The 27,500-nt window shown below is 49.2% G+C and overlaps 6 protein-coding genes across 30 annotated transcripts in view; 1 reads left to right on the top strand and 5 right to left on the bottom strand.

Moving 5' to 3' along the window:
- LOC125954407 (E3 ubiquitin-protein ligase listerin) overlaps window positions 1-931 on the top strand; it is an 8,405-nt gene extending 7,474 nt beyond the window's left edge. Inside the window, exons 12-13 of the mRNA XM_049684682.1 lie at window positions 13-416; window positions 485-931. Coding sequence (XP_049540639.1) covers window positions 13-416; window positions 485-712 — 632 coding nt within the window. The 3' untranslated portion in view covers window positions 713-931. The remainder of the gene's footprint in view (window positions 1-12; window positions 417-484) is intronic.
- LOC125954508 (chymotrypsin-1-like) lies at window positions 891-1,800 on the bottom strand. The gene is made up of 3 exons (XM_049684891.1): window positions 1,755-1,800; window positions 1,133-1,695; window positions 891-1,072 (listed from the first exon to the last, which is right to left on the bottom strand). The coding sequence occupies exons 1-3, from the start codon at window positions 1,798-1,800 to the stop codon at window positions 923-925; spliced, it is 759 nt and encodes a 252-aa protein (XP_049540848.1). The 3' UTR covers window positions 891-922.
- Window positions 1,801-2,819: 1,019 nt separating this feature from the next.
- Window positions 2,820-4,796, bottom strand: LOC125954442 (apyrase-like). The gene is made up of 3 exons (XM_049684796.1): window positions 4,422-4,796; window positions 3,490-4,342; window positions 2,820-3,426 (listed from the first exon to the last, which is right to left on the bottom strand). The coding sequence occupies exons 1-3, from the start codon at window positions 4,794-4,796 to the stop codon at window positions 2,975-2,977; spliced, it is 1,680 nt and encodes a 559-aa protein (XP_049540753.1). The 3' UTR covers window positions 2,820-2,974.
- A 637-nt stretch (window positions 4,797-5,433) lies between these two features.
- Window positions 5,434-7,255, bottom strand: LOC125954540 (apyrase-like). Its single transcript, XM_049684934.1, has 3 exons — window positions 6,881-7,255; window positions 5,969-6,818; window positions 5,434-5,899 (listed from the first exon to the last, which is right to left on the bottom strand). Exons 1-3 carry the CDS (start codon window positions 7,253-7,255, stop codon window positions 5,445-5,447), a joined length of 1,680 nt encoding a protein of 559 aa, XP_049540891.1. The 3' UTR covers window positions 5,434-5,444.
- A 114-nt stretch (window positions 7,256-7,369) lies between these two features.
- On the bottom strand, window positions 7,370-10,220 carry LOC125954467 (dnaJ homolog subfamily C member 22). Of its 4 annotated transcripts, none has more exons than XM_049684836.1 (4): window positions 10,089-10,220; window positions 8,354-8,903; window positions 8,074-8,278; window positions 7,370-7,999 (listed from the first exon to the last, which is right to left on the bottom strand). In XM_049684836.1, the coding sequence occupies exons 2-4, from the start codon at window positions 8,895-8,897 to the stop codon at window positions 7,522-7,524; spliced, it is 1,227 nt and encodes a 408-aa protein (XP_049540793.1). In that variant the 5' UTR covers window positions 8,898-8,903; window positions 10,089-10,220; the 3' UTR covers window positions 7,370-7,521. The 4 variants fall into 4 exon arrangements, with proteins under 4 accessions (XP_049540793.1, XP_049540794.1, XP_049540792.1 ...); XM_049684837.1 differs by lacking the exon at window positions 10,089-10,220 and adding an exon at window positions 9,418-9,914; XM_049684835.1 differs by lacking the exon at window positions 10,089-10,220 and adding an exon at window positions 8,999-9,118.
- Window positions 10,221-14,541: 4,321 nt separating this feature from the next.
- The window catches only part of LOC125954412 (potassium voltage-gated channel subfamily KQT member 1-like), a 163,047-nt gene continuing 150,088 nt past the window's right edge, over window positions 14,542-27,500 (bottom strand). For 21 of the 22 annotated variants that reach the window (XM_049684692.1, XM_049684693.1, XM_049684691.1 and 18 more), the window contains 2 exons: window positions 18,922-19,142; window positions 14,542-18,489 (listed from right to left, as the gene is read on the bottom strand). In XM_049684692.1, coding sequence (XP_049540649.1) covers window positions 18,235-18,489; window positions 18,922-19,142 — 476 coding nt within the window. In that variant the 3' untranslated portion in view covers window positions 14,542-18,234. Of the gene's footprint in view, window positions 18,490-18,921; window positions 19,143-26,204; window positions 27,086-27,500 lie in introns of those variants that run through there. The other variant, XM_049684703.1, reaches the window with a different exon arrangement.

Here is a 27,500-nt window from a genome sequence, read left to right on the forward strand (position 1 = left end):
TGTTTCTCCTAGATCCGAGCACTAAGCTCGAACGCTACGCCTGCCACCTGTACACGCAAACGCTCCGCCACCTGCCGGTCATTGTGCGCCGATGGTTTAATGGACTGCATCACCGCCATTCGACGATCGTTAGCAAAGTTACCTCGAACTGCGTATCGGGACTGCTGTGTCAGGAGGAATTCTCTGCACTGGTCGAGCGCAAAGATCGACAGGACAATATGCAGATCAAGGTGCATTCGGCTCTGCGGCAGGTGATGGCGGTTTATGCGATCGATGAGGCTAAGCTAGAGCTACAAATTACGCTGCCAAGCAACTTTCCCCTGGGTGCGGTGACGGTTGAAGGAGGCAAGCAAATCGGAGGTCGTCTACAGTCCCGACAGGTTGTCATGCAGCTGTCCATCTTTCTGACGCACCAGGTACGATGATTTCGTCCGTTTGTTTCTGATTCCGTGTCGTAACTGTTCAACTCATTCTTTATCTACAGAATGGTTCCATTTGGGATGGATTGTCACTATGGAAGCGCAACTTGGATCGCAAGTTCGAAGGTGTCGAGGAGTGTTACGTTTGCTATAGCGTCATCCACCAGGATACCTGCCAGCTGCCGAAGTTATCATGCAAAACGTGCAAGAAGAAATTCCATGGTCCCTGTCTGTACCGGTGGTTTAGCACGAGCAACAAATCAACCTGCCCAATCTGTAGAAACATCTTCTAGGCTGCCTAGTTACTATTGGGTTAGAATATGAGTGAGCTATTTAATTGGATTTTTTTGGTTAGCATTTAGTTCCAGCATAGGAAAACAATAGTAATAGTGATAGAATTCAACCAGTTGGGTGTTCCAATTGTCGGGATTAACGTTTATTGTATAGCATTGCTCACTAAGCACGGCGCAGCATGTACGTGAAGGAAATAAATCAAAATATACCTAAGAATTGTTGGCAATTGTCGTCCGAATCCAGTCATGGTAGTATGATACGCGAGCATAGGCATCGGGATAACCCTTGGCACACGGTACACCGAAGTTAACGATGCCCACCAGCTTACCATCGTACACGAGCGGACCACCGGAATCACCCTACAAAGAAGAGGACATTGATGAAGTACAGCGCACCAGGTCCATTACCAATTTACTTACACTACATGCCCCTTCGCCAGTCTTCGTCAGCGTACAGATGTGACCAATATCGACCTCATCGGAATTGTTGTGTAAACGTTTGCACTCCTCGTTGTTGATGTAGTTCAGCTCAATCGTCTGCAGGTTGCTAGGAATTGGTCCATTGGTCGACAGGCGACCCCAACCGGTCAGTGTGAGCGTAGCGTTCTCCGGTACAACCTGCTCACTGTACTTGATCGGTTTCACCAGCTCACCATACTTCAGTTCGGATTCCAGTTTCACCAATGCGATGTCATTGTGGAACGTGGGCTTGTTATAGCGGCTATGAATGAATATCTCTTTCACCCGGAACAACTGTCCCCCTGCGTTAAGCTTGTTGGTACCGACGAGGACCTTCAGGAACTTCGTAGCGCTGTTCTGTACACAGTGCGCTGCTGTGAGGATCCAAGTTTCAGCAATGATGGCACCACCACAAGAATGTCCAAAGGGCGTTTGCAATGAGACCTGGTACGGTGCTGCACCCGGATCTGCATACGAACCTCCGACAACGCGGTTATCCAGCATCTGGACCCCAAACGGTTGTGCTGTGGCGAATGGAATCGACTTGTAATACCTACCAATAGTACAATCCACAGTGACTTACCAACGGCGATGCAAAAGATCGCACTTAGGATAGTGAAGCGCTTCATGATGTTTCCGATTGGACGGGCGTCGATGCTTAATAAGTTGCCTCTTGCAATCCGTTGAATATTTATACTCTTCAATTGTGCAGTTCCTCAGGAAGCCCATCATGTCTAATCTAGTTTGATCCTCTTGACATGGATTTATTTGCTGTCGGAAGTCAAGTGGGGAAGAACTTCTTATCCAGCTTCTGGGCGTCATGAATTAACATCTGAAGTGCGCATCGCATCATATTTAAACGAATGAAAGCAAAGTGGTTCCAACGGCCACTATGAATTGACTATGGATCGATAAGAAACTCTCAGGAAAGATTCTTGCGTTTCTTGTTGGAATCCAAGAGCCCGGGGGAAACATCTTAAGTGGTTCAATCCATGCCTCGTTCCACATCATACCTTACTACGGATAAGCAACTTCGCTATGCGCTAAACATCAACAACGCGGTGAAGATTGTTTATTCCGTCTTATCAGTTGTAGTATGTAGACACGGTTATCAATAATATCGTCTAGCGACTGTCCTATAGCCCGTCGCTGCTGGGGTCAATTGTTAAAAAAGCGATAGTAGATGCCGATACTTCTTCGTTAACTTATTGCAAGGGAAAGGGCATTAATTCGGCGCACAATCTGATATCATCTGATTATCAATTACCTTACGCGTGGCGGTCACGAGTCACGGGCCGCTAATAAATCATTCCATTACGATCGCTGTTGATGTATCGCCAGTAAATCGTTTACACGCCCAACAATCTGTGTACGTCAGCCAGGCACTTGGTTCGATGGTAGATAGCTGTGCCTCCCCAGTTCGAGGATGTAAGGTTCAGCTTCCAATCTCATTCATGTAGCCTGTTTCGTAGACGATGCGCCCTTTGGTAACATCCTTGAAATGACTATCGAAGTGCGAAGTACAAGCAAAATGATAGTGAAACAATCAATAGTTTGAATGATAATGCGGAAGATCAGTGCATTGTTTCAGGTAGTTCGCTTATCGAGCAGAAGAATGATGTCTTAAGATAGATTACGTTTGACTTAGAGTAAGATTTATTAGTTTGTCAAATAGCTAGCATTTGTCTAGCGTTTTTTTCGCTGGTACGGAATTACAACTGGTTGATCATGGCATTTAGAATGAGATGAAGCGCGGACCAGGTCCACAGATACTACACTACATCGTAGCGCTGCCCGGTGCCACTACGTCAGAACCGTAATTCTTCCATCAACACCCTGGAGAACCGGCGATCGGTCACGCACGTACGTTTCGAACGCATCGATATCAACCGGTCCTAGCACTCGCTTCTGACCGTATCGTTCGAACATCGTAAACCCATCGCCACCACCGGCCAGGAAGGAGTTAGTAATGACACGATACTTCCGGAACGGGTGCACCGGTTCGTACCGCGGTATCGCACACTCATGGCACAGCACGTCCAACGATACCACACGATCACCGATCGGATTGGTCACGTTGTAGACAACGTGCAGTCCGGAAACCTGCAACATATTAGCTCCATTGAAGCGATCATCATCCCAGGACTTTTCCACGCTGTACTCCAGCAGCTCGATAAGATGATCGCCACGCATCTCGAAGCACACGAGCCCATTCTCGAACGGAAGTACCTCGATCAGGTTCTTGAAGGCCAAATCTGCGGACCAGAAATGCGAATTAGCAACGTGTCTTGATGTCTCCCCACGAAATGTTTACTTACCACCACGGAACAATCCAACTCGTATACCACCGACAGCGAGCACAGCAACGGCTGCGTACGTCCACTGTCCCGGTTCAGCACGTGGTACAAAGGCCGCCACCATCGAATCCGCGATAAGGCTGCCAAGATTGCACTCCCCGTAACCGCAAGTGGCCTTCTGCAGCTCGACACCGGTCGCACCGATCCGACGGTTACCGATTTCATCAACCGCAACCTTCCATGGTAACAGTGCGGCCGCAATCTCCGCATCCGGTTCGATCTCGTTTGCCAGATACACCGGATTACCCTCCCAGCGTTGGATGATTCCTTGTCCATTGAAGTACAGCACAATGTCCCCGACAAGCTTGGTGTACGCTGAGGCCTGTACGATCAGTACCCGATGGCCACCGGGTTGCTGCTCAATCACCGTCGGATACTCGGCTACCGGGGTCATTGGAATCGTCGGATGATCCCCGGTATAGAGGAAGCTGTGTGAGTGTCCCCCCACAATGATGTCCACCAGCGGGCCCACATTGGCCGCGATGACACGATCCACATCCAGTCCGCAGTGCGAGATGACGACGATAATGTCCACACCCTGCGCCGTCAGCTGTTCCGCTTCGGCACGCACCGTTTCCACCTCATCCTGGAACACCAACTCGCCCGTATTGGCGATCGTATCCGTCGTACTAAGGATGACACCGATCAGCCCAATCCGCCGGCCACCACGCTCCAACACCAAACTTTTGGTGAACCGAGCAAACTCCGGCTCACCGCTGTTGTCCACATTCACCAGCAGCACCGGTGAGGCGATATTTTCCAGAAACGGAACCACCCCTTCGACACCATTATCAAACTCGTGATTACCGATGGTCTAGCACGGGGAAAAGAGGAGGAAGAGAGTGAAAGGGTGTCCTAACCTCCGCTTGGAACCTCAAGAGTGATGTCCTCACCATCGCATCCGCCGGCAACATGTTGAGAAACTCGGTCGTAGCATTCCAACGGTGGATGTTATACCAGAGTGTTCCCTGGAAGTTATCGCCAGCATTGAGGTAGATCGCGTTCGGACGCTCCGCTAGTAACCGCTTTACCACCGTCACCGTCCGGGCGTACCCACCGACACACTGCTCACCACTGGCCGCCGTATCGCACGTGACGCTGGCCGCGTTCACTTCCTCGAAACGGGCATGAAAATCGTTGATGTGCACGATCGAAAGCGGAAACAATTCCTGCGCGCTGCCAATCGTAGTAACCAGTGACGCAGTAAATAGCAACAACGAAATGAGCGAAATTTTGGCCATCCTCCGTGGACGACTAGGTGTGCTCATCGGGCAACGGTAACCACTCGACTGAACGGTGGCCGAGTAGCGAGACCGTCGATGACCCTGACCGGCACCTACCTACCTTCATGCATTTACTACAGAGCTTCCTCCACGCCTTGGACAATGGCGTTTGTATCTCAGCGTCTGATGGCTGATCAGCGGGAGATAGAATTGTGTTGTTTTAGCGAGCGAGCGAGCTGCCACCCGCTGTTTTGCGTCGGTGTGGTTTGCTCGCTCGTTTTGCGAACTCGCGGCCGAACCTTACCAGCGACCACGCAGGAGATACACCTCGTGGTCGTCTCATTCGTGATCATGCTGTGAGCATGTAAGATGACTTGAGAGGTTATTAGACGTGCCGAGTGTCTTTGGAAGGTGGAATCTAATAGACAGGGCAGATAAGACAAGAGGGGCGGCTCCCGGAGTGGTATTAGGAACAGATAAGACACAGAGGGACAGGTAGGACACTTCCTTCAATAAAACACAATTGGTGGGGATGTCGGTTGTCGGTTCGCGATAAAGACGACCGATTCGTCTTCCAGCGACGGTGAAACGATAAGCCCCAGCAGACCGGACAGAGTCATGACATAAAACGTTCGATCGTTGATTGGATTTGGCACGCTCTGGCTTTATTTGCGGCGAGTTCAACGACGCCTCTCACGTAACAATCTGCATGCGGGCCTCCAGCTGGGGCGCAACGGGCGATCGCGAATGTACGTAACGTTCGAACGCCTCCGCATCACCGATCGGTGCAACGACCCGGTTTTGGCCGTACCGTGGGAAGATCTCGAACCCATCGCCACCATCCGCCAGGTAGGACACGGTAATGACACGATACACGGCAAACGGATCGACCGGTGCGTACCGTGGTTCGGCGCACTCGTGACAAAGGGCCTCCACCGAAAGGACCCGGTAACCGATGGGATTCGTGACGTTGTAGACGACACGCAGCCCGGAAACGTGCATCAGATTTTTCGCGTTAAAGCGATCCTCATCCCAGCTCAGCTCGGCACCGTGCTCCAGCAAACCGATCAGCTGATCACCGCGCAAATCGAGACAGACGAGCTCATTCTCGAACGGCATCATCTCGATCAGATGCTTGAAGGTAATGTCTGAAAAGGAGAGAAGATGAGACTGAGAACCGGTTCCCGAACAATTAAACTCATCCCTCCTCGGCTTACCTCCCGGGGCCAACGTCTGGCGAATACGACCAACGGCAACGGCCGCTATCGAAGCGTACGTCCACTGTCCAGCCGGTGCCAGGGGTTCGAACGCTGCGACCATCGAATCCGCAATCACATTACCAAGTACGCACTCCCCAAAGTTACACGGTGGTTTGGCCAGTTCGACTGCCGTCGATCCGATCACACGCTCACCGATCTCATCGACCGACGCTTTCCACGGTGCAATGGCCGCCAGAATATCCGCATCGGGGACAATCTCGTTCTCCAGATAAATCGGATTTCCCTCCCAGCGCTGGATAATACCGTGGTCGTCAAAGTACAGCACAATGTCCCCGACGAGCTTGGTGTACGCGGAGGCCTGCACGATCAGCAGCCGATGGCCATCGTCCTGCGTTACTACGGCCGGATATTCGGCTGCCGGTGTCATCGGGATCGACGGATTGTCCCCGGTGTACAGGAAGCTGTGCGAATGTCCACCAACGATAATGTCCACATTCGGACCAGCATTTGCCGCCAGAATGTGATCCAGATCGAGACCACAGTGCGAAAGTACGATCACAATGTCAACGCCTTGCGCCGCCAGGCGGTCCGCTTCGGTGCGTACCGTTTCTACCTCATCCTGCAGCACCAGCGCACCGGTATCGGCCATGTTTTCGGTGGCACGCAACAGCACACCGATCAAACCGATCCGCCGTCCCTCGCGCTCCAGTACCATCGAGCGTTGGAACTTGTTGAACGTTGGTTCTTTTGAGTTGTCCACGTTTACCAGCAGTACCGGTGATTGGAGTGCCTCCAGGAACGGTACGACACCGGCAATCCCATCATCGAACTCATGATTACCGACGGTCTTCAAGGGGAAAGACAACGGTTAGTCACCATGGAGACCAACGGTCGGATTAGCTGACTTACCACAGCATCGGCCGGTAGAAGGTTCAGGAAGTAGGCGGTGGCATTCCAACGGTGCAGATTGTACCAGAGCGTTCCCTGGAAGTTGTCGCCAATGTTGAGGTACACGGGATTCGGACGCTCCTGCCGCAGGCGCTTCACGATCGTCACCGTTCGGGCATACCCTCCAAGGCAAACGTCGGACTGCTGCTGTTGCTCCGTCGAGCAAGTCACACTCGCCACGTCGATCTCCTCCCAGTGCGCATGGATGTCGTTAACGTGGATCAGCGAAAGGGGAAACAGTTCCGAGGGATCATCACGTGGTGCAGCGCTGACCACGCAACAGCAGAATGGCAGCAACAGCAATCCACACCACACAGCGTTCAAGTACAGCTTCATGTTCGACCGAAACGATGTCTCACTAGCAACTGACCGGCCATTCGCCTACCAGCTAGCTCCCGGATAGACATGAGAAGGTGAATCACGGACCACAATCTACTCGCAAGATAACGCTTTTGAAAGGCAAATGACGGGTTGTCGATTGTTCTTTATTGTGTTCTTCGCGCATCTAAATATGAATCTATTTACACTTTCATTGGGAACCGGGATCGGGTGCTCCAAGAAAAAGAGGAGAGGAAGAAGGCAAACAAGATGCCGCCGATTGGTTACAGCTCGTCCGATTTCTTGTTCCGCGTGCGACGCTTTCGGCGCGTCTTGCTCAGCACTTCGCACGCTTGTTGGATCTCCATGAAGCGTTCCTCGGCTGCGCGCCGCTTACTCTCGTCCTTCACCTTATCCGGGTGCGTCTCCTTGGCCAGACTGCGGCACAGTGTGTTGATTTCGTTCTGGGATGCGGTCGCACTGAGGCCCAGCACTTTGTACGCGTTCTGTTCACCGTCGGCGTCCATTGAGTCGATGATTTGTTTCCAAACCTCCGACCAGCCGTGATGTTTGGCGAACTGCAGCGTATCGTAGAGCGTCTGCTTGAGGTCCGTCCACCAGGGGGATTTGAGGAAGTTGTAGAGCGCCTCGTGTACCGGTACCTCATCCCCTTCGCTGTCGGTGATCGTACCGTTGAAGTACACGAAGCAACCCCACAGCGAGAGGTAGATGACGGCAGCGGCCGTCAGCGTTACCAGCCGTCTAGCATCAGAAACAGGTAAAGCGGAAGAGTTAATACTGCGGTTCGAGAATCGCGTCACGTCCTGGCGGCTTACCTGGCCATCCGCTTTCGCTTCGGTACCTCGAGATTCCATTCCTTCGAGAAGTGATCGAAAGCGAACGCACAGCAGAATGCCATCGTCGTGAACCAGTACGCCTCGTCCATTAGGAAATAGCGCGACAGATAGGAACCGTACGACACTACCAGACAGTGCCAGAGGACACCCTTTTCGCGGCCCGTATTACCAACCGTCCACACACCTACCAAAGACACCAAGAATCAGAATAAGGCGTATTAAAAGATGTGCGATCGCGATCGTGGGACGTCATCCTTACCTAGCGCAACACCGAACGGAATGGCCCAGTGCAGAAAGCCCCAATCGAGGCCAAAGAACACGGTCTGTGGGATCGCAATCATGATCATCTGGCCCCACCAGTACCCGATCATGATGGCCAACAGAAAGCGTCCAGTCGAGAACGGTGGTTTTCGGTTTGTGCGCAGCAGCTGATTAAATTCCTTCACGAACCGTGGATCATCGTTCGCATCCCGTACCATGGCCGGTATCTGTAGGATCTCCGCTATCCAACCGATGCCAAAGTATCCGAGCGTACTCCACCACAGGAACGCACGACGATCCTGGCGTAGATAGAAGTGATGCACTCCGAACACACCACCGAAAAGCCACAGCAGATACGCGACGAGAAGGGACTTTTGCGCCGGCCGTTCTTCACCCGGTTGCCAGACCGGATGGTGTGCCTTTTTGGTGGAGACCTTTTCCTCTTTGCTGTTGCGCCGCTGACGGACCTTTTCTTTGGCCGAGGGCGTAACGATAACGCTCGATCCATCGCTGGCCAGCGAAGGTGACAGTTTTTCGCCCATTTTTTGCTGAAAAGTGAATCAAGAGAGATGAAGAATCGAATGTTATGCATCAGAATCAGGGAAGTGGTCGATCTAGACAGTTATCGGACCACTGGATCCACCATTAAGATCGTCTTCAATCGTGCCTCTCCTGGTTGCGGCTAAAGGAAACTTTCTACCAACTGAACTCCACGCACACGTTGTGTCTGACTGTCCGCTGGTTAAGCAGCGCGTGTTGGCGAGCGTAAAACAAGTAGAAAAAAATAAGAAACGGAACACACGGTGTACACACCACGTCATGCTCATTATGGGGCCAATGTTTGCACATAATGCATGTGCGTAAACATGGCCTAGAGGCGTACTTTACGTTTTATCATTTCTTTACTCTCGATACCGGGGACACGTTTGAGACGTTGAATCGTGCAATTCTACGCCATTTATGCGAGTTCGGTCAGTTGAAATCCCCTGAGTGATAACAACGCCCGGTGAAGACACGAACTTTCGGTTTAAAAATCGAATTTGCAAATCGATCGCAACTCACATTCTTGGGGCACCACGCCGTGGGTAGAAATGGAAATGGGCACACGCGTTTCACTATCCAGCACGAATCATCCACTAAGCGGTCTGGCCGCTGGTCTGATTCACAACTTTCACTGTGTGCCAGCAAGTGTGTCAACTGGGAATGGTTAGCACTCCCAGCGCGGAATGGACAGGAATGGGATTCTAGTGCACGAGCCGTACTGCTACAAGACGGGATTCAAATCACTTTGAAAATAATCGTCCGGAGTAGCGAAGAGCCCGCACTGGACGCACTGGAAACGATCGCCGAAGTGGAACGGTACATTGGCTTCACGATCATGAACCTGGAACATTCCAGCCACGGCGAAGTACACAACTGTTCTACCCGAGCGAGCCGTATGATCGACGTCTGCGGATGCGCTCAACTCTCCACAGCAGCAGCAGCAACACTTGCCTTGACTTCGTCGCTTTATGCTTCGCACAAGTCTTTCTTTCTTTTCTTTCTCTCTTTTCGCTTCGCATCCGTAGCTGCTGCTGCTGCTGCGTGCCTGTGCGCGAGCGTGTGTTGTCTCAGGTAATGGTACGGCGGCGACGATGGAACGAAGAAAGTACCGTTACAACCCACGACGCTGTGCGCTGCGTTGGAGCGTGCTTTTTGCTGAAGAAAAGTGCGCTCTTCACTGGTGTGCTTACCTTTATTTGAGCTGCTTTCTGTTACACCAAAGTCAAAGTAATTTTACTAACTTTATTAACTACACGATCTGCCTAAAACACACCACAGTGCATCAATGCAGTTTTTCTACGTTCCTACATTCACCAAACACCGGACGGAACAGATCGAGCTGACCGTGGCGATCGAGCTGCTGCTTCAGAATGACGAAAGCTGACTCGGAAGAGATGAACGCGGACGCTGGTTATAGAAACCGGATGAATGAACTCATACGAATGGTGAACACGACAACATCGCTGAAGTGGTAAATCTTTCTTTTACCGAAAAGAAATTGCAAACGTTTTTGATATCCCATTTAAGCCATGAAAAAGATACTCTTTGGTGAAGTGCATTGTTCGCAAAGTCAGGTTAAAGCACGGCCCTACAGACACTATCAAAAGAGCATTAAGGTCAAGGTCATTAATGAAATCAAGGTCAATCTTTGAGGGTACATCTTAAGCAGGAGTTAGCTTTGAATGAAATTTGCTTTTGGAATTCATTCGAAGAGCTTCATTGAATTAAATTTGGAATTAAGTTAGGAAAACTGAACAGGTTTGGGTTTTAAACTGGAGGGAAAGAGAATAAATACGCTACGCCATTGTTTGGAACAGCAGTGATACGGTGACTTTATTGAAACAAATAGTTAGAGATGTTACGCGATCTGTTTTGCCAATTGAACAGTTTTATCACTGTGTAGGTTGCACATGTTTGGTCCATCATCTCAGTCATTGCAGCATATTACTCCCGCTGTAGTAGGATGCGGAAACGATGAACTGGTCGAACATGCTCTTTTGTCAGTTTTTACCTCGATCTGAACCATTTTGCTTTCAAGGTATTTCTCCATGCTTACTATGTCTGAACAGCGTATGGAGTTATTCCTGATATAAATGACCTTCAGCTTTGGAAACTTTTTGTAAAAATTGCGTAAGCGTTGCAGCCGATTATTCTCAAGAGACATCTCTTTGAGTACAGGCATGTGCCAGAGGTTGAAATCTATGTTCGTGAGAAAATTATGAGAAAAAGATATTTCCTGCATAGCGGGCAGCGAAACGCGCCGACAACCATGGTTCTGCAATGTTGGCGATGGAAGAATAGTGTGCAGTCGATTTCCAATGATCTGCAGGTTTGTCAGTTTGTGAAGGCGCTCCAGATGTTGTAAGTCGAGAATTGTTAGCTGGTTATTATTGAGAAATAGGGTTTCCAGTTCCGTAAATTGCCCAACCCCGAAAGGTAGCTGTTTCAAATTATTCATGCTCAGACTTAACGCACCAAGCTTCGGCATGATCCAGTTGGAACAGTTCAGTTGCATCAACAGATTTTGTGGCAAAAGGAATCTGAAAAGCAGAGGTAACGCAACAGGCCTGTTTACAATGATTTGCTTGAGTCGATTGGAAGACAGATCGAGATCACGAAGCCTCTTGAACGGTGTAAAGAACTGCATATCGACGAACTCCAGCAGGTTGTAAGGCAAATATAATCTCTCGATCGGTAAAACCATCGTTGGATCTTTGCTCACCTCGAGGCGATGTAGTTTATTGCGTGGCAACTTGATATCGGTAAGATTTCTAATTCCATGCAAAGCCTCCAGACTGAGGATGTCAACCAATCCTCTATCTATTGCTAACGTCTGCAGCTGTTGCAGGTATTTTAGAGAGTTCGGTAGCCTCCGTATCGCACACTTGTTAACATTCAACGATTCCAGGGCATTGTTTCTACCCAAAACCTTGATTGTTCGCAGTTGCGGGGCCGATTTCATCTCAATCGCTTTCAACTGGCTGTCCGCCGGTATGCGCAATATCTTGCCGTAGTATATCTTGTAAAGGACACTCTGTGTAATCCTGTTCAACATCCGTGTGATCTCACCGTCAGGGTACAGCATGGATAGACGATCAATTTGCAGCATTAGCAAGTCGAACTCGATTGCCGGGCGGGGAAATCCTTTCACTGGCATGCATGTAAGATTTCCACAGCAATAAGAGTGACGATCCCAGGAGTATGCTAGAAAAATAAATGGAACTATGTAACTCAACAGTGGCCACACGAGAATGCTGGGACCAAGACCTACCGAAAAGAATCCATATAAGTATCCAACCGCTTGGCATCGTGAGTATCTCAGGAACAAATCTCTTCTTGTCTAACACTGTACGTTGCTCGAAGGCTGAAAACATACTCAATGGTTTCCTTTTTCATTCCCAAACCTGTGTTCTATCGAGAGCTATCTATTATTCATTTATTAAGTGGTACTACTCCGAACAAGAGATTACCAAACAATGGCGGTAAAGTTCAATACTGTAGCAGATATCGGAGTGAGTATTTCATCATTTTAGCCATGGGTCGATGGTTCTGCTGAAAGAAAACGATGTAGCTTGTCTTCGATCCAATCGGCATATCCACTCTCACCGATCGGTGGTCATCAAAGAAGGACACAATTTCACGACTCGTTGCCGCCGCTGCATTCGCACGTATTATTTGTCCACTACGATACTTTTGTTTATTAATAATAAAGTTTGATAAATGCTTTGGGCCGGAGCATCCACTTCCGTTCTCGCTCGATTAAGGTTATTAGGATACACTTCTCTCTCTCTCTCTCTCTCTCTCTCTCTCTCTCTCTCTCTCTCTCTCTCTCTCTCTCTCTCTCAGACTCGTGCCGTTATTCTCTAAATATCCTCTCAATGTGGCTACACTACAGACAGAACGATTTTACAGGCCATACAGACTAAATGCATCGTTTATATGCTATGGATCCGCCAAATCCACCAAACCGGAACTCTTCGTCCTCTCTTTGTCTGTTACTGGATGGAGGGAGAAGAGGAGAAGAGTGGTAAGGGGGGGGGGGGGCGTGGATGGGGAGGCTAGAGTTTTACATTCATCTTTCATCGGCGTGGCCGCTGCGTCCGTCCGGGCGTATCGGCACTATCGTGGTTTTATCTTACAGGACCGGATACACGGATCGCACACCGGAAACGCCTAGCTTCGTAATATTGTATCACATTTTCATAATGACGAAAGTAATGGCAAAAACAAGACCCCCTCCGCACGTACGCGCTGGCTCATTAAGCTTAGGTTGTGTTTTACATTTGGTTCGATTTACAATGACCGTGCGGCCCCTCCATTTCATTATTACTAATTACCTTCTGGCGTTTAAATTTGCTAGACGTTTAAATGTGTCATGTCTCTGTGTGTATATATATAGTTGGAACGCACATCTGCAAGCAACGTTTCGATCGATCGCACGCCGAATACGATTTACCAGAGTGCTCGTTGCCATACCGTTTGCTGTTGCCATGGTATTTCCTTTTAGCTACTGGAGGTAAAATAACGTGAAAGGTTTAGGTTTCCTTTTCATTAATCTAGTGTGCTCTCCAAACGATTCTACATTTTAGCTTTTTCAATTTGCATTTCAAACAGGAATATAGTCATCGCTGGTAATTAGCCTAGGTTCACCTAAAACGCCTGACTAATGGAAGCAAGTAACAACTCAGATGCAATTTCCTCATAAAGTTTTCTCGGTTTCATATTTACATGTTGCGATCAAATGGAAACAGTGCCATTCCGCGTAGCTTGCTACATATTACGGGAGTTCTGTATGCCACCATGCCAACCGGATGCAGCCGGGCTTCGAAGCATGCGGCTGTTACGGCTACTCTCCACTACTGCTAACAATCAACCTTGCGAACAAATAAAGGATATGGAACCATACATGCGTACTGAGTACCTAACGAGGGAGGAACTTTCTGAACGGCTGAGCTGCTGCTAGATGCTATGCTAGGTCTAGGTCGGTGCGAACGGTAGCGAGCTCATTAAACATTTCGTGAAGCGCTAGCACTGCATTCAAACTGAGATGCGTTAGCGGACTACTCGGATTTGGTTTTTTTTTGTTCACTTATATGCTACAACTTTCTCCCTTCTGGTCTGTGTCTCTGGCGTTCAGTTTCATTTGTTAAATATTGAACAAAAGTTAATGTAGCTTCGCCCGTAACGTAGGGGCCTTTTTTGACTATGCAGAAACTCTCTGCAGTCGCTTTGAACGAGAAGCAGACAATCCGATTGGAAGGACTCCCTCTTTCTCTCGCTCAAGTAGGATGTCTCTTTTACTCCCGCCCTCATTTTCACCATTTTCACCAATTCTGGATTCTGGATGTGTTTGCATATGCGTGTGGGATGGTGGTCTCTAAATGCTGCTTTCCAACCCCCCCACACCTCTCATTACCTTCTATTTTGTCCCTTACGATTAAGTTTATGTAAAGCTCTTGTACCATTTTCTGTGATCCCTTTATTTTTATGTAAAGTTATCATTTATATTCAAATCGTCGTTAAACGAAACAAACGGTAAACGTAACGTGTTGGAAATTTTCTCTATCAGGACGAAGAAAGATGAAAGATGGGTGCTTGCGAGAGCATGTCCAAAACATCGCGAACAAATGGATAGGGGGGGGGGGGGGGGGGGGAAGGATATGGTGCGCTTCTAATCCCACCAAAGCCTTTCTTCGAATTATAAAAAGTATCCTCCGGAAGCGCAACGCACGCCAAACAAGAAAACAGGAAAGCAAACAATTCTGCGAAACTAGCGCAAGGAATATTCATTGTTTAATAAATGGAGAAACTTCGTAACTAAGCGGTGTTAAAGGCTGTTCGTGAAACGCATCGGCTAGGACGGCATTAGTTCTGTTCGATTTGTTGTTCATTTGCCCCCTCTGCCGCTGGTCCGTCTCTACACTCTGGGCCGGGATACAAAAAAGTGTTGCCAACAAGCACTAATTATACTACAACTGCTTACAGCTCTCTAAGCTCCATTCAAATTCACGAGAAAACGAAACATCACGCGAACATAACGATGCGATGCGGCGCACACTGACACTCAGCCACACGATCAACCCGTGTGTACTACTAGTAGGGAAGGCAATGGAAATGAAGAGACTAGTGGAAACATGTGTTTCACCTAAACCGAGGTTCCATCATCGTCGTCGTACTGCCTTAATGCTAGAGTAGTGGTTAGGTTTACGAGACAATCGCTACACTCATCTTACACACTAGACTGGGGGCTATGCTGATGCCGTCGTATTCTCGGGCAATATCTATTTCTTCTGCTCCTACGTTTACATTAACCGATGGCCGACCGTGTGGTCATGCGGTGTGTGTCTGTGTCTGCATGGTGTGTCCATTGTTTTGATCACCGGCACCGAACTACCGCTGCATTCGGGCGTGAGGGGTTTTCAGTAGCCCCCGCAGGTGGAGGACTGGACCACCCCCATCCGCCCTGTACAGCCGCGTGCTGAAATGTTTCTTCGTTAAAACTCTATTTCCGTTTTGGTTCACTGACATTTACAACGTTTTTTTCCGTCTCTGTGTTGTGAGATTTTAATCCTCGTTATATGTACACGTTGTGGGTTGTAAAGCAATAGATTTATTTTAGTGGAAATGCATCAGCAGTTAACAGGAAACTTATCCAACTAAAGAGAAAACCAAACAAACCCGGGAAGGGAAAAATTAAAACATTGCGGATTTATTTCTGTAAAAAATAAAGTGAAAAACATTCGTAACAAGTAAACGCTCTAACATAGAAAAGGAAGAAAGAAAACAAACGAACGAACAAACGAACGAACGATCGAACGGACGCGATACAAACACAAATCGTCATACGAGGACGGGGCTCGTCGTCATGGAGATAATGAAATTCAATGGAAACCTCCTGTCAACACGTTCTTACTGTCTAAAAGTAACTACACTTAGCTACAGTAGCTCAATTTACTGTTCGACTCTGCAGCCAGAGTTCGCGTTTGCTTTCTTATCGTTCGTATTACCTAGCTGCTCCGGCTCCTTCTGGTCAACGTGCGTGAAGGCATATTCTCTGACCTTCTCAAAACCTCCCGCTCGATATCACTAGTGTATTTTGATGGCGTTTTCTTTTGTTCTCTACTCCTGCTTACACTCGTCTTAACTGATCGTGGTTTAATTACAACTTTAGCTACACTTTACGTTAGTTGAGTTTTATTTTCCCTTACTTCTCTCTTCTTCGTTTTTCTCGTTTCTCTTCTATCTTTCTCTAGTATGCTTTCGTTTTTCGAATCGAATTGAATATATTTGTGCTAGCCTTTGTTTTGTTTTGCCAAACTACACGAACGTTAGCGGCGCTCTGGGTTTCTGGGTTTTTATTTCCGTTGCCTTTCATTTCGCTCTCTCTTGGTAGCATCTGTTGGACATCTCTGTTCCACGCTCCATTCTGTCGCTATTCGTTCATTATTGTCTTTACATGTTTGCCTTTTGTTGCGCGCGGATAGCAGGGAGCTAGTATTTCATTTATCGTTTCGTTCCTCGATTTTGTTCACCGTTTTGCTCTGCTTTTCCGTTTAAATTTATATTTTGTTTTGCTCTCTTTTGTCATGTTTGCAATGTTTTGCTCTTTACTACTTTGTCGCAGAGTCATAAGGGATAGTATTTCTTTAGTAGTCTAGAAACCGAAAGTGTTCCGCCCTGGACAGAGTGTGTTCCCTACGACAATATGTAGCCGCCTTACCAGTTGGAGTGCATGAGCGAAGCGTTCTTATTGTAATAGTAGTAGTAGTAGTAGTATCCGCCAGAGTATCTCAAGTATCAGCTCGCTTATATTAATAATTGACATTTTTTGTGTTAATATCAATCCCGTGCTGCACCTTCGCTGCATGTTCGCTCGCGTGCCTTCGCTCTCTCTCTCTCTCTCTCTCTTTCTCTTAACGATAACCATATCCGTTTGCTGGATGTTTCCTGGTTTGGTTCAGCTGGTCGGCCACACTACCTTAACCGCTATGAAATCCTATACTTTTGGCCAATTGTTGTGTACGTCCTCCGACGCGGCTTCTGGTTCGCGCGCGGGCGCACTGGGTTTATTATGGGATCTAATGAGTCTAATATCGGTGTCATACTATTTGCTAGGTCGCTAGACGAGGCTTTTCATTTGCGTTTACCACTACGAGGCGGCTACGATCTTTTCTATGAGGCTACCTAACAAACTGTCACGCTGGATAGCAAACGCAGAACCTAGAGCTATTCGGGAGGGAGGGAGGGAGGGAGGGAGAGGTGAGGGGAAATGTACTATCGATAAAGGTACGCTTCCATTTTGTCAGCGCGAATCGCGAGATTCCTATCCTGCACTCTTCTATGAAGCAAACGAGCAGGGAGTTATGAGTATTAAGGGCATCGCGTATCGCTCGAGCAACGGAATAGAAACCGGATAGTGAAAGTTTTGCGACACAATTTCATGAATGTCTGAGATGGCGGGATGATGCCGTTGGTCAGTTGGTATGGTTACACATGGTCGTGATCACATGGCGTTCGTCGTTCATCGAAGAGTATGTCTTTCTGGGTGCAACTTTGAATGGTTCTACCGACCTTTCGAAGTGGAACAGGTGAACAGGTTTCCTTTTTATGCCTACTGAGTTCCTCATTATAGTACCTTCGGTCAAGAAGGTTCTTAGAGAGAGCGTCTGCACGGTAGCCGTGCTACCGATTTTCCGAGATTTGTATTTCGATTCGATAGATTTCTCCTCCCTACTGCTAAACCTACAACAAGAAGCGCTACGGAGCTACGGTACGGAGCTTAGCGAGAATGGATGCTTCTCACCTAGATCTCCCTAGATCAGATACATGCTGGACAGAGCCAAGGCCGAAGCAGAGAAGCGAGAGCGTTTCTCTGTCGGTTGATCAACAAGAAGGATATCAACAAGAAGGGTTTTCGTCGTCAGGATGGCGGGTGAGTGCGGTTCGATGAACTACAACGATAACAGTAGTCTAACAATGGTTCAGTATAATGATATTATCGCACTGCTCAGGGACAGCACGCAGAGGCAAACGAGAAATCAGGTCGCGTAGAAGTGTGTTGCGTTGCGTTTCGCGGTTCGTGGTTCGTGGTTGTAGGAAGAAGAGGATAATGTCGCCGACGCCGAGGCCGCCACCGGTTACTGATGCGAGTGGCGAGGAAGTTCGAGGATGGATACAGGTGGACAACATGAGGAGTAGTAGCAGCAGCAGCAGCAGCAGCAGCGGTTGTAGTAGTTGTAACAGCAGGAGTAGCGAAAAGCAGAAGATGACTTCCTTGGGAGCTTGGCCACCGTACCACTGACTGACCACTGCGGATGCGGACGATTTCAGCCGGTCTCATGTATCTTCGGAGCCATTGTTCCGCGACGAGGAGCTCATCTCCGGTTTCAGCGAATCCATGGTAGCGACCGTTGCACTCGCCGCTGACACCGCCGTCGTCGTCGTCAGCATCTGTTGCTGGTGCTCACCCTCATTGTTGTTGGCGGCTGCATGTTGCTGGTGATGGTGGTGGTGCTGCTGTTGCTGTTGCTGTTGCTTCGACCGTCGGTACTCCTCGCTGTCCATGCGGTTCAGCTCGAAGGCGGAACTTACCTAACGGTGGGACGAGACGAGAAATGAGGAAAGTGAGAGAGAGGAATTAAGTGAGAAATAATGCTTCTCAGCTGCTGGTGCGGAATTAAGCAACCGTTTCGTTCCACGTCAGTTCCACGAAGAACAGCTTGGCTTTCGAATGGTGTGATAAACATGTTGCCGGTTGGTTCTCAGAACATTTAAATACGAATTGACTCCAAATTGAGTTTCCAAATGGATCTCTCCCGGCTTCTTAAACGATGTTTAAACACCTAAAACACCAAGCTGCTGAGTGCTTCGGCACGTTCATAAATCGTTGGAAACATGCGGAATTGGATCCGCATTAGACGTGGCATATCCGCCCTTCGCTTCTGGGTCGCATGATAATCAAATTTTCGGCTGCGAATGTGACGGAATGGAACTGAGAAAGGGGGATTGGATGAGGTGTCTTACCGGGCTGATGGGCGTGACGATGATTTCCGTCTTGGCGGCGCAAGCTCGCAGCAGGGCCGTATTTTCCGTCGTATCGTCCTGATCCTCGACGTCCAGCTCACCGTACTCGTCCCACGGTGGCGAGTCCGGATCGATATCACCGCCAATGTCCAGCTCCTCCTCCTCGATGTCCTCCTCCTCGATGTCCTCCTCTTCGTCGTCCTCCTCGTCCATCATGATAACTGCAAGGCATAATCAATGGGGCATAGAAAGGGGGAATTTGTAGGAGATGGAATGAAAGAGAGAGATAAAGAGTTGTATGGGGAGAAGAGAGCAGAGAGAGAGGGAGAGAGAGAGAGAGAACGAATTTTAGTCAAATGATCATAACCATAGCTTGAGTAACCGTGGATCAAACGGAACCCATTTTGCGATCCTAAGGGATCATTCAATCACATACACACACCGATAGGAGATCGCAAAAAGGGTTTCGACGATTCGATCCCGGTAGCTAAGGCGCAAGGCATGTACCACGCGAAACACGCAGGAAAAAAACATCGAAGTTGAACAGCAATACGTCACAACACGCACACACACACAACGTTTGGGGCACAACAACACAGCAGGCACAGACAAAACGGATATTTGTGATCGTGTGGATTACTAGATATTGTGATGTGTTACTAATGGTGACAGTGTGTATGTGCTTTTTGGGTGTAACCATCCGAGTAGTCTGAGTGTTTGTGAATAGCGTGACGGAGTGAGGTGAGCTGTGAGAGAATATGCGGAGGCAGGCGGGACCCACTAAGGCTAAGGGGGAATGGAGGATCGGCTGACGGCTATGACTATGGCGGGGACGGGGTTACCAGACATGACATGACATCGAGCATTCGAGCAAACGATTCGAACGAACGTTTTTTGGGGAGGGGTGAAGATACATTAACATTTACAAGCCATAACGATTGATCCGCCATTTTAAACGCCTCTAAACGTGAGCCGACATTCACCGACATAAATCGAATTATTTTTCTAACCCTCCCCTTCTTGAATGGGGTACGTTTTGTTAGGGGGTTGCGAACGAATGACGTCATCGGTCAGACACTGAACACTCAAAAAACGGACACACACAATTACAACATCATATCGTACATACATACAAAGAAAGAAAGGAGAGGAAGGAGAGTCCTTTATTGACATGCAACTTTGACGGTCAACGGTTTGATCGAGGGTTCTCTACTTCCGTCCTCGAGCCTTCAAGAAGTCCGTCCCGAGGGTGGGATAGCGAATCGATTCCGCATCTCGCAACCCCTCAACCCCTCCAGCCGGCCCTGACCGGAATCCTGTTAACAGCCGGCCATAATCGAACGCTAAACGTCGTTAGAAGCACTCAAGCACCACACAGGGCGGCGCCGGTTGCTAAAGTGATCACGCATTAGCACCATTATAAAACGGGGCCATCGATAATAATTAATAATGGGCGCGCGGGATGGAGAAGCCGGCCTACCAACGCCCACCGTGGACAGGCGCGTAATTTGATGGCGAGAGAGGCCAACACGCCTCCACAGTCCCTTCCAAAGTCTTGTGGCCAGTTGGAGGAAGCCAGTGCTAGAAAAGTTTTTTTTATCTTTTCCTCCCCTCATCCCCTACAACTGAAACCCTTTTTGGGTGGAAAATTCAACCGAAAAAAAAGGGAAAGGAACTCAACACCCATCTGCTGGTTGGCTGAAGAAGCAGAAGAAGCGAAGAAGAAGAAGCGTATCCATATCAGAAGGGGGCGCTCTCCGATATGGACTCCAATGACGACCGGACCGAAACCGTATTTTTCTTGCTTTTCTTTTTGCTCGAACCTTGAACGTCACTTTCGAAGCGAGGACCAACCCGGCCTACCCCTTCCAGCGCGTGTTCCCCCCTGGTTCGGTTGAGAGATTTATGTACGACGATGGGATTTTTATGATCTCATCCGCGCTCCTCGCCGCGCCGGCTCGAGAGTTGAGGGAAAAGTTTTTGCGCCCCCCTCCCCAAAAAAAGCTTATCCCTTTACGGGTACCGGCAACGGCCAAGCGGTGGCACGTGCTTCGCAACGGAGAACTCACGTTCACCCTTGGACCGAGAACCGACGACGCGGATCTTCTGGTGAAAGTGGTTGAAAATATTTATCTTCATTAAATTTTATGCTGCCTCCGGGGGGTGCGCCTCGCCTCGTTTTCATTCCACCGTACGGTCAAGTACGAGCGCACGTGTGTGTGTGTGTGTGTGTGTGTTAGTGTGTGCGGTGTGAATTTCATTCAGCGTGGGCTTCAGCATCACAACACGACCGCCGTTCGTCGTCGGTCCTGGCTTGACGGTGTGTTATGGTCGCTTGCTGTATAGAATAGGAGAAGAGCGAAGTGCTAGAAAGAAGATCGCTCCCTTTACCGTCTTCCCGTCCTTCCATCCTCCTCCTCTTGTTCCACCAAGGGAGACCAAGGGCTCTAGAGCGTTGTAGCGTTTATCGTTACACTTGTGAGTTTAGCTAATTAATTAGCCAATTCAAAACCGCTCTCAGACTCCGAGGGAAAGAAGCGCTCCGGAAGCGGCACCAGCCAAGGGGCAATTGGATTTGACATTAGCGGGGTTGAACACAAGATCGTTCCCTTCTGGAAGAGATGCCCTCCTGGATCGAGTTTTACATGCTGCTGCTGGTAGTGTAGTAATGGGCAATGTAGAGCATCCATTACAAAACACCAAAACCTAATTGCCAATTGGTTGCTGGGCTGGGATCAACGCCTGCTCTACACCAGCAGAGATTAGTGTGTGTGTGTGTGTGTTTTATAGGGCGGAGGGATTGAATGCGTCATTCATGACCTTTCACTCAGTAACCTTTGAAAAGCCGACAAACTAGCTTGATTTCGAAATGTTTTCAAACTGAACACACACACACACAGAAGTACACAAACAGCGAGGAAAATTATGTGGAGCTCCATCAGCTCCATTGTTACATCGTTTGCTTATCTGCCGCGCGGTTATTCTCTCGGTTGCAACAGCATGCAAGCAATGGTGCGCATCTGCATGTAAACGAGCTAGCTAAGCCAGAGATGCCGCTCATTAGACCGGAACTCAAACTCCGGGCCCAACTCCGACGCCCGTGGTCGCGGTATCAAAACCCCAAAATACACACACACAAGAAGTTAGAACCGAAGGAGGCGAACAACAACAAATCACGTCGTCGTTATCCTGCCCATCCGGTACTGCCGGTACACCGTACTCTAATGATGTGCATCGGACCACTCTACTCGGCACCGAGTCTTTTGGGGGGCAAACGAGCATTCCAGTCCAGAGATCCGGGATGCACACACGCACACACACACACCACGCCACGCCAGACAAGATGCTGCACAGCTTCTGCTTTTGCTGAGGTGCTGTTAGAGCAGTTCACTTGTGCAGTCGCTGCCTGCAGGCAGCGTTCTATCGAATGTCAACTTCCGCTCGGTTGTCCCCCGGGGGAGGGGTGTCTACATTCTCCATGCACCATGTCTTCCCGAGAACTAGCTCATGAGAGCCGCCCGCGGAGGCTGGTGTGGTGAGGTCTACAATATTAATTTTCCAAAGAGCTTCGAGGGGGAATAGGAAGGAACGAGACGGAAAGGACATTCCCCTTCCTCGGAGATCTCGATGTTCGACAAGCGACATCAGCAACAGGATTGAATTAATATCGACCCATTAAAATTAACATGGACAGGATGATGGTTTGGCTGCTGAGATGCTTGGTTGCTCGGTGTTTGAGATGCTTGAAAGATAGATGCTGCTGTAGCAGCAGCAGCAGCAGCAGTTATCCGGTCCGTTGAGCTTCACGGACGGTGTTCGATAGTTTGTGCTCATTCCTGGGTGCGCACGAGCAGAGGGTTAAAGCAAATGTTTTCCCTTTTGGTATTCTGCAATTTGTCAATAGATCAATAATAGCTCACTTTATGCCGATGGTTCCACAACAGTCCACGTACAGCAGACGTACGACATCTGTCGACAGGAACCGACATCGGACACATTTAAGGGCCAATGTAAGGGACGCCTGACCGTGTGTGAGTGTATGTGGCTTCCAGAACTGAGATGTTATTGCAAAATACACACGCGAGCTCGTTGATTAAGGTCGATGTGGTTGACTATTTGCCGAGTTCCAGCCACCATAGCCAACCAGCTGGCGGAGCGTGGCTTTTCGTGAAATGAAACTTCTTACTCCTTCACTCACCGTCGCACAGCGTCGCGATGGTGTTTGTGGGGGGAGGAACTGCGGAATTCATCTTGCATGATATGATGCAGAACTAACATGAAAATAGGGCGAAGGGGTATTAAGGATGGAGATGCTCATATTTTTCGGGGGAGTCGGGGGGTTGGGGGTTTGTTTTCTCTTTCACTAACCCCAAGGTAACCCCTCGCTTTCGATACTCAATCGATCGATCGCCGGTAACGGTTGGACGAGGGTGATAAAGAAGAAGAAGAAGGAGTAGTTGAAACACCTGGAACTGGATACAAAGTACATCATCCCCCCGCAGACACCCTCGTTCAGTGACATGCAAGACCAGATGGTCCCTTGAAGCATGGCATGGTCGGTACCTTGAAGGATAACACACACACACACTCACACACACACACACTCACACACACACACACACACACACACACAGGGTGCAAGATGCTCATCATGTTATTGCTCCCAGTCTTTAGGTCTGTGTGTATGTGTCCAATGTGTTTACATTTCCCATAGAACCTCGTGTCCTATTTCCAGGGACGAGGATACGAGGAATCGAGGACACGAGGCTCATTCACGTTCATTCAATTTAAAAGTCAATGTTGATAGGCCAAACGGAATCGTGATTTTGTCATGCACCAACACACCTATACGGACACACAGCGTCATGCAACCGAAAGCATGTCCGTGTCAATAGCGACAAGGGAATGTGGAACGGGTTTAACGTAACGCCACACAATCCCGGAAGCCGGATTGGACCAGGAGCGAGCGAGCGAAAACTGATTACTCGCGTCGACACGACAGCTCGAACGGTCCTTTAAGCCTGAAGCTTGAACCTCAAGCTTGCTCGTGCGCTTCGACGAAGGAAAGGATGGAAGGAAGGGCTTTTCTGGCAAACCATCGATACAAACACCGGTAATCCGGATCCGTTTCCGGATCCCGGCCAGATGCCCCTCAGCAGTCAGGTGCACGCGAGGAAGAAGATCGATCCCTTTGCTGAGTGCGAGTCCATCCTCGTGGTTTCAAATGTTTCTTGCAGTCCACGTCCAGTAGCAGCAGCACTGCCAGAGATAAAGATATTGAATGTTTCTTCACGGAAATGGGGATACCACCACGAACGAGCAGCAGGCGTCGTTCGTTGGCGAGCATCGATCGGTATCGATAACACAAAGCGAAACGATTCATCCAATTTGCATCAAACGCGCGGTTCTCGGGGTTCCCGTGGTTCTTGGTTCTCGGAGTTGGACGGACGGAGTAGGTGTAATCAATCCGTTTAAGGGCGGACGAGCCAAAAGCCAAAAGCCCAGCTTCTCCGGCGCATCACGTTCAACGTATTCGTTGAAGCAGACACGCAGCAGAGAACACGAGAACGAGGACAAGGACCGAGACGTAATGGCGTTTCGAATTCTAACACACTTATCGTAATGCCTGCAGGTGGTGCACGTTCAAATATGAATATACGCGACGGTGCTCGTATCGTTGGTGCGCGCTGGCGCGCGCGTAAAAGTGAAATGGATTGGAAAATGGACGGCAACGTGGCATCAGCCCACGACCGGTGTGTGGAACGATGGGAAAAGGATTAAATTTCATCCGCATTCCGGTGGCGGCAGTCGCTTCTCTTTTCGTATCTTGCCGGTTGCATACTCGTCCCATGCCTCGTACCAATGCGGCTTAACGCGTTACACCTGCCATACCGTGTAGTGAGTAGACAATGTATGACTGTCTCTGAGAGCTTTACCGTGGTATGTTTTAAGCGCCTGAAATCTAATGCTCTGCGTCTGCGTGCGAGATTGGTTTGATATCGAAACATCGAGAGCCAAGAGAGCCTGTTATTAATATGTTTGAGATGCTTAGGAGAAGGTGTTTTCTGGTTTCGCCTCCCTGCTAATGGTGTCCCTATCAATTGATCTGCTGGAACGATACTGTCACCGAGTGTTTAGTGTCCCGTTTAGAGATCCCGATCCCGGTGGTCGATGAAGGCTGGATTCATTTTGAACCCATTTTGCGAATGAGCCAAACACAGTTTAATCAATTATCTCGATTTAAACCTTTAAACCCATCGCACCATCATGGGAGGGAGGTGGAAACGGGGACTATCTGACCGGAGGACCATCATCGTCCTGGGGACGAGCTCGATTAGTTCCGTTCCAACTTTGTTTCGCTTCCATTTCGGTTCCATTTCGGGGCGCCGTGAAATCGAACACACAAATAGATACAAATAGAACAAGATACACACACACACGTACACACGTACAAACACGATAGCAGATAGCAGGAACAGAGGTGGGAGGGATAAGGGCAGCTCAAACTAGACCGGAAGTTTTCAAACTTAAATAGCAAAACGCTAACAAAGCCGCACGAGGGGGAAGGGCCGCAAGGTTGTAGATGCGAACGAAACGATACGGCCAATCGTTTCACGTGGATAGTGGGAGGGGGTTGGGGAGGGTGGGAGTAGGAACCGAACCAGGGGGTGGGGATGGTAAAAGAAGAAAGAGCGATCGAGCGAGAGAGAGAGAAAGAGAGAGAGAGAAAGAGAGAGAGAGAGAGAAAGAGAGAGAGAGCGTGTGTGGTCGATGTTGTCCGCCGATTCTAATCCAATTTAGTTAGCTATCGGAGCTACCCCCGAGGAATTCGGCCCACCGGGGGGGTAGGCAGAAGGGGTGTGGGAGGTGCAAACATCGAGAAAGATAAAAAGGAAATACCACATTCACAGAACGGCACAACAAACGAGACAGAGACAGAGAGAGAGGGAGAATGAAAGAGAGAGAATGAAAGAGAGAGACAGGAAAGGGAGAAGAGAAAGAGATTAACAAGGAAACACACAAACAGACCAAATAGGGATAGCGAAAGAGTAGAGACTGGAGAGGAAGACAGGCAAACAGACAGATAGATAGAGACAGAGAGAGAGAGAAAGAGAGAGATTAAGAGAAACAAAGACAACAAAGACAACAAAACCGCTAACCACCACTGGCTAGAGAAGGGAAAATTGGGTTTTTTCACAGACTCACTATTGAATGGTTTTCGATGAGTTTCTCTGGTGGTCAGTGAGCGGAGGGGGCCGAGGCGAGGCGCGCTTAACGGTGGCAACATTACGGGTAGGAGCGAAAGAAAGAGAGAGAGAGAGAGCGAGAGCAAAGGAGCCGAGAGAAGCGATAGTAGCAGCAGCAGCAGCAGCAAGGTGATGATAATCTTAGCGGATGTTGGTTTTTTTCTTCTCTCCTCCTGTTGTTATTGTTGTTGTTGTTCCGGATCCGATCCGAGAACGGGCATTATATGGCCCGATAGCCCGAAGCAATGCCTTCAGGTCCGCTTCTATCTGGTTCAACACCAGCCCGCTTACCAGGCGCCTCCATCGTGATAAGGCTTCGAGGGGATGATGTTAAATTTGGGAACGAAACGACGACCCTTCCAGGATCGATAGTGTTGGCTCCGGTGGTGGCCAACCGGATACGCCGTCACGCTACGATGCGATTGTAACCGATCCCCCCTCCGGTTCGCCATGTTTACGAATCCATTTTCCTCCAAATATTTTTTCTCTCTCCCTCCTCCGATTTTGTCGAACCAAAATCCGACCCGGGACCCGGGGCGGATTATTCAAATTTCAATCTGCATACCACGGCGGCACGGCGAGGACGACTTGCAGCTCTCGAGCATCGAACGTTCCCTCGAGCGGGCGTCCGGTTTACGTCATCACCTTCCGCGTCCGGTGAACACGATGGTGATAAGTGGCTCGATTGCCTCCATTGCTGCTGCTGCTGCAGCTGCATCATGGCGTCGGCCGTTCGGGACCACCGTGCGCTAGCTCACTAGCTCAATGATGCTGCTGTCGGTGCCCTTGCCACTCCTGATCCTGCTCCTGCTCCTGTCAGCCTTCGCGGCACGATCGTTGGGCAGTTGAGCGTGTCAGCTGGCGCTCTCGTCGGCGTTAGAGCGACGTCGAGGAACTGTAATCGTCGTACGATGGCGCTGTCCGATGGCGCGGTGCGGTGCGGTGCGGTGCGGTCCGGCCGTGTAGTTGTTGTTCCGAAGGGTTTTTGTTCCGAAAAGTTTTGTTGACGTTCCAGTTTGTGCCCGGCATTCATCAAGTATCATCGCGTTCGGATTGCATCGGTTTTTTTTTTCGCCGCCATCACCATCATCAGGACAATAAGCGAGCAACGAACGATCGAGCAAGCGGGACAACAGCGAGAAGCGTCCAGAAGCGCCATATTGTTGTGTTGTTGTTTTGGTCGATGGTTTATCATGGATGGACGACGGGTGGTGACGGCACCAGTCAGCAAGCGCGCCAGGGAATGGAAAGTGAGTGTGGATAGAGAAGAAGAGAAAAAGAAAAAGAGAGGAAGAGAGAGAGAGAGAGCAGCAAATTGTACAAAAATGCACA

This window comes from Anopheles darlingi, chromosome 3 (assembly GCF_943734745.1).
Source record: "Anopheles darlingi chromosome 3, idAnoDarlMG_H_01, whole genome shotgun sequence".
Lineage (NCBI taxonomy): Eukaryota > Metazoa > Arthropoda > Insecta > Diptera > Culicidae > Anopheles > Anopheles darlingi.